This window comes from Euleptes europaea, chromosome 16 (assembly GCF_029931775.1).
Source record: "Euleptes europaea isolate rEulEur1 chromosome 16, rEulEur1.hap1, whole genome shotgun sequence".
Classification (NCBI taxonomy): Eukaryota; Metazoa; Chordata; class Lepidosauria; order Squamata; family Sphaerodactylidae; genus Euleptes; species Euleptes europaea.
In genome coordinates, this window is record NC_079327.1 from 56,225,451 (window position 1) to 56,237,454 (window position 12,004).

At 42.1% G+C, this 12,004-nt stretch overlaps 1 protein-coding gene across 1 annotated transcript; it reads right to left on the bottom strand.

Annotated features, from left to right (window-relative positions):
• Positions 1–1,245: 1,245 nt before the first annotated feature.
• On the bottom strand, positions 1,246–11,649 carry DYNLT3 (dynein light chain Tctex-type 3). The gene is made up of 4 exons (XM_056862026.1): positions 11,567–11,649; positions 7,877–8,000; positions 5,620–5,697; positions 1,246–1,401 (listed from the first exon to the last, which is right to left on the bottom strand). Exons 1-4 carry the CDS (start codon positions 11,630–11,632, stop codon positions 1,325–1,327), a joined length of 345 nt encoding a protein of 114 aa, XP_056718004.1. The 5' UTR covers positions 11,633–11,649; the 3' UTR covers positions 1,246–1,324.
• Positions 11,650–12,004: the final 355 nt, after the last annotated feature.

Sequence of the window (12,004 nt, forward strand, 5' to 3'; positions counted from 1 at the left end):
CAGCTGCTGGCGAAACGTCAGGAAAGAAAATACCAAGACCACGGTTACACAGCCCGGATAACCCACAAGAACCAAAGATTGAAGAGCTTTGCTAATATTTTATATCCCAGTTCTAAATACCTCTATGCGTGAATCTCTTGATTGGCACAACGTCATTATAACGCAGTTACAGCGATGCTTTGTGGCGTTGTGCTTACACGGCAGCAGGTACCCCTCTTTTTATCACATTCTGTTGATGCACCACATGTTAAGGTTGAGCTGTCAATCACTACTACATACTGCAAACTGAGTTAACCCAATTTTTCTTACTTAGGAAATTCACCTTAAGAGCTCTGAAAAATACGTCTCAACAGCATATAAAATTAAGCGCTGCTGGCTACTGATTACAGGACCACAACTACATTCACTTGCATAACATTCATGATATGTATGAGAAAAGTAGGTGCTTTGGCCTGTAGGTATGTTGTACCCTAACAGCAGAAAATATGTTCAGTTGTTTTCTGTTCTCGTCATGCTTTGTCTATTAAATATTATATAACAAGCACTATCAAATATCCTAGTTTGCAGCCCTAAAGCTGTGAAAATCAAACTTACTACTTTGAGGGAATATTTTGCATCCATGAGAAAACCCACAGCATCTCACATGGACTTGATGCATGCTGAAGGTGCTCTTTCAATTCATGTGAGGTATTGGCTTGGGCCTTACAGGGCCTCACCACCAGGACATGGGGCCCCCTAGAGCATACTAAACACTCCCTTGCACTTCCACTTTGCAGAAGAATATTTGCACGGTGGACATGCCAGCCTTCAGGGAAGCTGGTCTGCCATTCTGTTGAACAACTTCTAATAAATTTCCAAGGAAGTCTCTGCAGCAGTTTGAAGTTACTGTTTTAAAACATTGACTTCTGTTACTCAACACGAAGTGTACTGTTTATATATCATAGTCTCTCCCTTCAAACAATTAGGTTTCTTGGTTCTTGTAGGTTATCCGGGCTGTGTGACCATGGTTTCTCTTAAACCCTTTTGAATAACGGCATTAGTTTGTTGGTGCCAACATGCATATTCTTAATGGGGGGAGGGGAGAGATTCACAGACCTGGAACACCTCAAACTTTGCCTTTTGGAAGCTTCCAGGCAGCTAAACTGAGAAATAATATTTTACTATCATATCTACACTTTGTGCAGAGACCTCTTAAAAGCGCAACTTCATAACCACTTTCTCTAGTGCATAAATACAATATTTTTAAATAATTCTTACAATGAGCTGTATTTGATAGTTTGTTCTTAAAGGCTTTGGCGTAACTTAATGTGGCTTGTTCAGCTTGCTACAGGAGAATCGCTACAGCAAAAACATTCACAACACAGTTCATAGTTCGATTTTCCCATCTGACTGTGCAGGTACCTATAATGGATTTAAGAAAAAAGCAGTCAGGTTTTCTTTTCACTACTGAGTGGGAAACCCATCAACCACAAACTCCTTTGCAAAAATAACAAGCAGAACATATTCCCTGCTAAATGAAAAAACAATGGGACGCTTAGCAGAAAATAGATCCTTTTGTAGGCTTACTTCTGAGACAATTCCTTTAGTAATGGGAAAGGCTTTAATAATGTTAAAAGCACATAAAGAGTATAGTCTATTGGTAAACCAAACTTAGATTCTAGGTCTAACCATGACCATGGCCCACTGCTTTAATTTACATATGGACAACTTGATTATCTGTTCAGAACATACGATCTCTTTACTACAGCACTTGAGATGAACCTGGTAATTCATCAGCAAAATGTGCTGATGGCTGGGCATCTTCCATGTTTTCCTCTCCCACCAGCAGCAATTTCTATCCCTGGGGAAAGTGATTACTTGGGTAAGCTCCCCTGAGGCCATTACTGCCTGCTTGATAAAAGCCAGTTTCTGCTTAACTCAAGGCCAATTCAGATGTGTGCTGGGTGGTCCATATTTGGAACTCCCAGTGATTTTTGAAAAAATAAAACTTAATATTCAGACACATGGGGGAGCCATGACACATGAGGGGAGAGGTTATGCCTTTTCTCCTGTGTCATTTCTTGACCTGAAATGGCCAGGGAGCTGTCCCTTGGGGGCTGTCTGAAGTCAGGAAAACAGCATGGGGAGGTGGATGTCTTAACTGCATGCCACAGCAATTTAAATTGAGCCACCATGACAGTTAAATTCAAAGCGTTAACATTGAGCTCCCCATGCACATCTGCCTTGGCTCTTCAGTACCAGAAGGGGGACTTTCTCTAGTGCTTGGGGCTGTTGCTGTCACCAGCACAGAAGACAGGGTCCACTCCAAACACCAAAGCCAAGGGCATGAAGTTCTCCCCATATCTTTGCTGGGAGCCTTGCACCCAATCCAGGCTTCAACTGCCATTGTTCAGCATAGCATTATTACAAGTATTATAAGACATGGCAAAGTATTTAATATTGCTACCTTTGACCATACAACTTAAAGCCAAACTACATGTCTCCCCACAGCATCTGTGGGGAATGTTGTTTTAGGAGTCAGGAATGAGGCATGGAGGAAGGAGGGTGTAGTGAAACTAGGCTTACTTTTCAAAAAGGAAGAGAAACCCATGTACCTGGGTGTTTAGATCTGTGTCTTTGTTAAGGGAATATAAGGGGGAAATGTAGATGTCTGTCCCAAGTGCTAAGAGAGTATTTGCAGCATCAGCCCAAACAAACTGACATCAAATGTTGGGAACAGTTGACAGGAAATGAGGGGAGGTTACAGAGTAATTTGTTTAGTACCAGTAGTAAACTGGCAAATTGCCTTCAGCTGGACTCATGGCTTAGGGAACAGTATAATTCAAGCCAGTTTAGATGATGTATGTATGGAAGGGGAGAGAAATGAGATGAGAAGGTCTCCACGCCTGAGTCTCTAAGCCTTTTTCATCAACATGGAGTAACGTGGTTTCATAGCTACCAAGCACTTCCGTGTATTGTCTAAAGACAAGCTTTAGACTTTGTTTTTAGGTTGTATTTGACTCAAACTTGTGTACTGTTCTTTCTCTTTGTAAATGAATCTTTTTTAACTAATAAGTGTGGAAACTGCTTGTGAGTAGCCTGTCCCTGAACCCACAGACAGTGCTTGGCTGGTTTGCGGGACACTATCTTTAAGGGTCTGGGAGGCTAGCAGTTTGCCCAGATTTTCTGAGTTATCTTCTCAGGGTTGTCTGAACCTTGCTTCTGTTTTTGAAGTGTTGTTTCAAAACCCCTGAGACACATATAACCTCTACAGAGGGGCTCCTGCTTATTCCCCCCCCCCCACACACACACCATTTTCTCAAGCAAAAATGGCCCCCAGGGGAAGTTATTTGCACTTCACATGGAGCTGCTGACTCATGAAAAACATATTGTGTGGTTTGGTCAATAAAGAACACAAATATTAAATTTACCACAATAAATCAACATTCTGATTACTACTTTCACCATCAAATAGCAGATTTTGTTGCAGCACGCGTACACCTAGGTCACTTAAGGAAAATGTATCTATCTGGCCTCTACCAGCTGGCCTTTTTCATTTCTGCAAGGATGAATTTGGAATAGAAATGCTGAGCCAAAGAGGGGAGTTTAGCACTTAGTAATTTCTGCCTTAACAAGTTCACTCTAAGTTCACCATGAGAATAGTCTCTAATCTCTCACTGGTACTTATACCTACACAGTTTTGATCCAGAGAGTGCATGGAGTTCAGACTAAGTTTAGAGGCTAGAATGATTCCATGTATGTTGAATACATTTAAAGAAATGGTCCCGACACTCTATCAAATCCTGTCTTCTCTACATTCAGCAGAGTGCTTGGTACCATCCTTTTTTTTCTTCTGCTAAAGCTGCAATCTCATGCATATGTACCTGGGAGCAAGCCTCATTGACCAAAGTCAGGCTTGCTGCTGTTTAGGATCTGGTTGCACAGATATTGCCTGGAAACACACACCCTTTCCAAAATGCCCAGATGTCAGAACAAAATTGTACTGCATGTATAACACAAAGGATACTTGCTTAACAAAAATTATTATTCTGTTTTACCTGGATGAAGAAATTAGGTCAATATTAATGTAAATATTTAACATGTGTGTTTACTATTAGTTTATCAAATTCAAAACTCTTTAATCCTTGTGGCCAGCTCCTATATGACAAATATCTTAGTGTTTTCTGACAATGAAATGTGTTCCCTTTTCCTTACCATGTTCCCCAAAACAAAGAGAAATAAGTTCTGATGTTGCTGACTAGTAAAGCCAGGTTGTTAACTGTGAATGAAATAGGCAGACCAATCACTTTTTCCTTCACAAGGATTTAAGTAGAACAGATTAACATTACCATTTTTACTAATACATTACACTTTTGCTCATGATTGCTAAATATGCACATTTTATAAATGTGCTCTCTAAATATGTGCAGACGAAAAGACTTCATAGGCCAACATGAACACTCAGAAAAGGCCAATATGAACACTCAGAAAAACCTGATAAGCTAATAACTCTGTGTGTGTGTGTTAAGTGCCGTCAAGTCGCTTCCGACTCATGGCGATCCTATGAATGAAAGTCCTCCAAAATGTCCTATCTTTGACAGCCTTGCTCAGATCTTGCAAATTGAAGGCTGTGGCTTCCTTTATTGAGTCAATCCATCTCTTGTTGGGTCTTCCTCTTTTCCTGCTGCCCTCAACTTTTCCTATCATGACGGTCTTTTCCAGTGACTCTTGTCGTCTCATGACGTGACCAAAATACGACAGCTTCAGTTTAGTCATTTTAGCTTCTAGGGTCAGTTCAAGCTTGATTTGATCTATAACCCACTGATTTGTTTTTTTCTACTCTAAGTAGAACATTTTCTGCTTTAAAAATATACTGCAAATAATTCATTTTGCCCTGGTTTAGCTTCAAATCAGTCTCTTTGTAACTGGGAGACAGAAGGACTGCAAATGATAAGGTACAAGCTTTTGCTGCCTGTACATCAGGGCCTTAAAATGGACACAAAATCCCATGTGACAAGGAAGCATGTTTTTTACAGAGCAGGCAGCTGTGCTGCATGGCCATTTAACCAAATTTCTGGCCCTGAGGGCCAAACAACATGATTACGTGTAACTGCATAGAGCATTCTCTCAATGTGTTTTTTTTCTTGACAAAAGCAGCTATGAGAAGCTGGTATTTTAATGCAGGACGAGCAGGAGAAGGGCTGCCTAACCCTTTCTCTGACAGTGTTTTTTTGCTCAAACCCAAACCCCTCCTCCCAAGATGAGTCTCTCCTCTTGGCAAAAATATATGCTGGCCCATGTCTTTTCCTGTGGGGCAGCAAGTACTTTGCGGATGGGAGAGCAGCTGGCAGTTAAGCATCTGATTCCCACTTAGCCTTCTTTTGTAGCTGCTTTTTATTAAGACAAAGAGTTGGAGAAAAATTACAAGCAATTGTGTGTTGTTCTGACCTAATTATTCTAATTCCAGACAATACAAATTACATTATTTTACTACACTTGATCTTAGACAAAAGGCCGAGAAGCGATAACATTTTAAATACCCTTTCAATCATTATATATAGCATTCCATATTCATGAGATAAAACTGCTGCTTTTTTCCATGAAACCATTTACACCTAGCTTCTGTGGGGTAGCACTTACCATCAGTTGTGGTATCCCAAAAACAGGAACTTGCTGTGTGCAAACCAGCTCCACACTTTTGCATCACTGCACATGTTACTGAAGGAAGAAAGAACAAAATCAGTGAGTTTGTCAGTTCAGGTACACATGGGATGGTTGCCTGGGCTTAGATGATATTAGGAAGTGGGTTTTTTCCTGCTTCCCCACAGCATTGTGGTGCTTCTTTCCTGTAATCATTCCCAAACTGGCTGTGATGCTTTAGGAAAGAGCCACATCTTCTTTGTCCTGCCCTCTCCCCGGCTGTGGCCATTTCTTTCTGCCACTAGAGGGTGGTGTTTTTTCTTTCAAAAATCAGCAATTGGCCTATCATTTTGACAATCTGTTTATTAGGTTCTCTGCATCCCCAGACTTCATTCTGTTAAAACATTATGTAAAAACATTACAGAGATATGCCTTGCCCCAATGTATCTGCAAGAAAACGGGCTATGGACTTAACTTTTAAAAACTGGACATTTAGAGGACACTATTAATGATTTGTCAGTTGCTGATTAAAACAAAACTTCAAAAAGCCCCTGGTGGAGCAGGGAACTGGCCCCTACGCAGGCAACTGGGCCTGGGAAAACGCAGGGGAAGCTGCCATGTGGGAAACCGCCCTATCTCCACTGTGCCGTAACCGCAGCAGCCGCAGCAGCCACAGGGGAACCCACTCAAGCCCCTTTCTGTGTGGAAAAACACCTAATAAAGCAAAACAGAGATAAATTATTCATACCAACACATTTTTTGCCCAGGAATGTTTTATAGTATAGAACAGCCTAGATGGGATTGTGAGAGCAAGACAAACTTCATTTATACTACGGCAGAATGTGCGTAAAGTGTCTCTCTGCTAAATCTCTAGGGTTTCCTTTCGAAGACGCCTGAAGCTGCCTTGTACTGAATCAGACTCCTGGTCCATCTCTGTCGGTATTCTCTACTCAGACAAGCAGTGGGTCTCTTTTACATCACCCACTACCTCTTAATTGAGATGCTGGGGATTGAACCTGAGACCTTCTGCATGCCAAGCAGATACTCTAACACTAAGTCCTGCTTTCTCAGGGAAAGAGATGTATTCCTCCTTTTAAAAAAGTGGAATGTTCTCTTCAGAAAGCTTGAGATTCTAGGTTTATGCAGAGTCTACTAAAAATGTCTAGTTAATCTTCTAGTGCAGGATAATCAGTGGCCTCTAGGTAAAATGATCTTTCTGGTAGTAATCAATTCCTTTATAAAGAAGTACAGCTTTATTGCACATGGAAGGTAAACTAGCCAAGCATGAGATATGACAAAGGTACACTGTGGGACTTGCTGTGCCTAACGCAGACCAATGTTTTTAAAGGTCAATAAAATTCCACTTTCCATGAACCCTAACCCTTACTCATTGGACAATCTGGTACTTGTACTTTTTGGAACTGTTCTGTGAAAAGGTGGGGAACAGAAAACAATGCAGTGCTGGAGAATTGCCCTCCTCCAACAGAAACACAATCACAGACAGACCTTTCGGAGAGGCCCTTGATTATGGTACCAATAGAGTAGTAATTAAGAAGGCAGGGGACAGGACCCCAATTCCCCTGTAACTGTGCTTCCCAGTTAAGGTTAGTAAACCTTCTGGTGTCTAATGCTTTCACCTTACCCTTACTTGCTATGTGAGTCTGTCTGAAGACATGCATGCATACAGTTTAGATAAGTTTTACAGGTCCACCATAAATCCATCACTTGAAGCAAGTTCCCTTGGTTCACAGAACTCACTAAGTAATATTCTGTATTTTTACAGGTGCTGAAAAACACTCACTACATCTAAGTAGAACTAAAATTTGAGCTCCAAGGTTAGATCCATCCAGCTTTTATGCTAGTGAAAAAGAAAGTCCTCTGACCATTCAAAAACACTATGTTGGGTATCACGGAACCGGCATGTTCAAAAGCCACGTGGGTTGAGGGCAGGGCAGCATAGGGAGGGGAATTGGGCAATATTCAGGGGAAAAGATGGCTGGATCCAATCCACAATCTCTTACGTCTGAGCCCAACATTTACATACTTTTATTACAATAAAAGTCCATAAGAGAACAGCTCAAAAGGGTCTGTCACATTCTAGGGTGCAGGGGAACATGCACGGAACCTGGTTTATTTTAAAAAATTATTTTAAGGTCCACTTCTGGAGAAAGGAGGTTTCCTTTCTCCAGAAGTGGACCTTAAAATAATTTTTTTGCCAGAAATAACATAAAATCTGCATTTATATGCTTATACTTACCAATGTACTTATATGTTTTCCCCAGTTTTACCAGATGTGTTAGAGACTGTTCTACTATAGCTGCAGTCCAATGATTAACTTTGTCATGATTGTAATCTGCCTTGCCCAGAACACCTTCTATGCACTGAATATGGGAAAAATGATAAATCACATATGAATCAATTTATACTTTGAATTTACTGCCAATTATCTGTAAGGTAACTCAAATGTTGCAGATAATTTCTAATTTGTCTCTTATCCTAAGTTGCAGGTCTTAAACTTAGAACCACAATTCATTGGGGTACGTCTTAAGAAATTGTATACTCTCCATACAGCATTCACCTCAATGAGAAACATTACCAGAAAGAGAATGTACAAGAACATCTAGCAATAATTTAGTGGAGTCTGTTGTGGCCATAACCTTGTGGAATGGCCTGCCTGAAGAGGTCAGGAAAGCTCCCACTCTCCTGGCTCTTCGCAAACTGCACAAACCTGAACTATTCAAGAGGGCTTTTCTGCACAGGTAATAAGAGTTGCACTATACAAAATTGTTCACAAGTTTATTTCGATAAATTATTAGGGACTGTGATCTATAGTGCTATGTATACTACAAGTAGGATCCTATAATGTAACTTTTGTACTGCTTTTGTACTGTTAATACTTATTCTATGCTTCAGTTCTTTCTGGTGGTTGCAAACTTCTAAAATCCAAATGCAGTGGTTATTCAATGTCCCATTTTGCGGACTGTACTGACTCACTATGTGTAATCCACCTTGAGTCTCTGTGAGAAAGGTGAACTATAAACAGCGGAAATAAATAAATCAAATTCCCCACTGCACATGTTATCCTGTAACTGCTATAGCTCTGAGTTATTGCCCCGTGCTGAAATTCAAGAAGGGCGATCTGCTGGTGTCATGTTGAGCAGCTGCTCTGCCAGGGCTAATGCCACAGTAACACAATCACAATCTTATGCTCAGTCAACAATAGCTGCAGAAACAAATGTTAACATAGCAACACCACACAGACATACCTATAGCTCCAGTGGAGCTATAGTTCAGGAGAGAGACACAGGCTTAGCACCCAGGTTTGATTCCTGACCACCCTCTGAGCTGCCATTTTGCTCTACCGCTTCCATCCTATCCAGCTGTACTGGAGCCCTAGGTTCATTAAGACGATTGCTATGTTTCCAGAATGTTTTGTTAACGGATCTTTCCTCCTCTTACCCTCCTGTTCATGAGGCCCAACTAGTGGGCTGATCATCACAACCATAACTGGCAGTGGAGAGGAGGGAGAGAGTTTGTCAGTATCAAACAGGAAAAGCTTCTCATAAATGCTTCTGCACTTGCCATTCATTACTCAGAGTTTGAATATTCAGAATCTGACAATATAACACAGCAAGAGGAAACCTGCAGACTTGTGGAGGCCATCTCATTTCCCCCTCCCCCACTATTTCCTCTCCTGAAAGCTCCCATAGCCTCCCCCTTTGTCCTTCTTCCTTCTCTCCTTCCAACAAAGAGCCAATCTACATTTATCTGTCCGTCTATCTTCAGCATTTTCCCCACCCCAGTAGCCTCTATCTAGGAAAACTATGACCTAGTTCAGGGGTCTGCGAACTGCGGCTACTGAACTTGGTTCGGAGCCCCTGCTCTCGCGCCCGCTCGCGCTGGCAGCCGGGCTGCGGAGCCGGCGCGCCTGAGAGAGCAGGCGAGCGGGCGCGCTGTCTCTCCCCCCTCCCCCCCCCCGTGGAGAATGGCCAGGTCCCCCTTTCCCTTGCCCTCAATGGTTGGGAGGCTAAAGCCTCCCCTCCCCTCTAGCCACGCAATTGCTGGGCAGGCGGCTCAGCGGTTCCTGCCCCCCCCCCGCCTATCAGCTGTTGGGCGGGGCGGGCTTCCTTTGGTAGACCTGGCCTCCGGCTGAGTCCCATTGGGAGGCCATGACTACCCACTGGCTTTCTTGGCGGTAGACCTGGACTCCGAGGAGGGGAAAAAGTCCCCCTTCAGAGGCCAGGTCTACCAATTGGCTTCTATGGGCCTCCGGAGGCCAGGTCTACTGCCAAGAAAGCCAATGGGTAGACCTGGCTTCCCAATGGGACTCAGCCGGAGGCCAGGTCTACCAACAGGCTGTTATGGCGGTAGACCAGGCCTCCAGACGAGGACTCCAGACGGGGAGGGGGAAATGGCAGGGACTTACAATAAAATTTTTATCAATAAATAAGATCACTATTAAGTATGATATCAAGTTTTATTCAGTGTACCTATAGTTTAATTAAAACTTTAATTAAAGTTTATTAAGTTAATAAACAGTGTACCTGCCTATATAGTTTAAGTTTAAGAAATTTGGCTCTCAAAAGAAATCTCAATCGTTGTACTTTTGATATTTGGCTCTTTTGACTAATGAGTTTGCCGATCCCTGACCTAGTTGTCTGGTGCCGGCCGCTGGGCCAGGCCCACTCACATGGTAGGGAACACCCCCTCCCCACACTATTTCCTCTTTCCTTCCTCCTAGCAACCCCCATATCCTCTCCTTTCCCTGTTTCACTCTCTCCTTCTTAGCCGTTCATCAACCTACCTTTTATCTGTCTCCCATCTTTAACTATATTGATTTACTTCATTCATATCCCACCTTTCTTTACTCTGTACCAAAGCAGCTTACATTATTCTCCTCTCCTTTTTATTCTCACAACAACTCCATGAGGTAGGTTAGCCTGACAGTTTGGGACTAACCTAAAATCCCCCAGTGAGCTTCCACAGGAAGATAGGATTTGAACCTTGAACTCCCAGATCCTGCTCTAACCGCTACACCACACTGGATTTCATAGGCTTCTGTTGAACAGTAGCAAGCAGCTAAGCCTAGTTAAGTTGTGAAAATCAGGCGGTATCAAGTCACCCAGTGGTTGTTGCCAGGCCTACGGTTGCCAACCTCCAGGTGGGACCTGGAGATCTCCCAGAATTACGACTGATCTCTAGATGACAGAGATCTGTCCCCTGGAGAAAATGTCCCCTGTTTTGGAGGGTGGTCTATATAGCATTATATCCAGCTGAAGCACCTCTCTTCCCCAAACCCTGCCTGCTCCAGACTCCACCTCAAAATCTCCAGGAATTTCCCAGCCTAGAGCTGGCAACCCTAGCCAGGCCTGGCCCTGATAAGTCCTCCCTCAAAAGCCAAAACAGCCCTGGAAAGGGCTCTGCCCCCTCCCCCTGCCTTTTATTCAGAGAAACCCAGCTTGGAATGCAGTGGTTGCATAGCAACAGCCACTAATCTATTTGGGGTGAGTGATTTAGCTATCCACAGATAGGGAGCACAGGTTGGAATTTGATATACAGATGAATTGCAGCACTTCATACAGGTCATTTTAGGCTGCAATTGTACATACTATTTGGCTGCTTAAATCCTATTGTTTTCAATGAGATTTATATAGTCTTCCAATGCAAGATTACAGCTCTACTCTCCATTATAAATTCTGTATTCTCCTGAGCAGAATAGAACAGAACATGTACAGAATGTTTTCTGATGATTAAGATTTGAGGTAATTGATACCAATTTTCTTGACCATTTACAAAATCGTAGATATATTCAGAATTTCTTATAAATATATTGAGCAAGTCTTCCAAGGATGCTCATCTTTTCATAATGTTATTAGAGAAATAAATAGAGAAAACACAGCACTAATCACAAAGGCATATTAAATATTCCTTAAAAAGTATAACTTACATCCTTTACAATACTGTGGGCTTCTTCAGTGTTGAAAGTAATCTGTAACAAAACCGATAATAGCATGTCACAGTGTTTTGGGAACCAAACCAAACAGCTTTCATATCACACATCATTCCATGGTTAACAGTAAGTTATCACCAGGTTCAGTTCAAGGTATTCGGTTATTACCACCTGTGTGTGTATTGTCGTGAGAATTTTCAGTATTGATCATTAGTTCATATTGAATATATTACTAATCTATATTAAAAGAGTTTGGGTTGAAATTGACCACATGCATTATCACCTATAGACCTGACTTTCAGAAAGCAGCTATTAGCTGACATCAGCTCCAAGCAGGACTCTGACCTAAAAGGGTCATAAGTAATTGCATCGCCAGCAATTAATCACCCAAAGCACATCTGATGCCCAAAATTTATGCAAGGTTATAAAAACAGA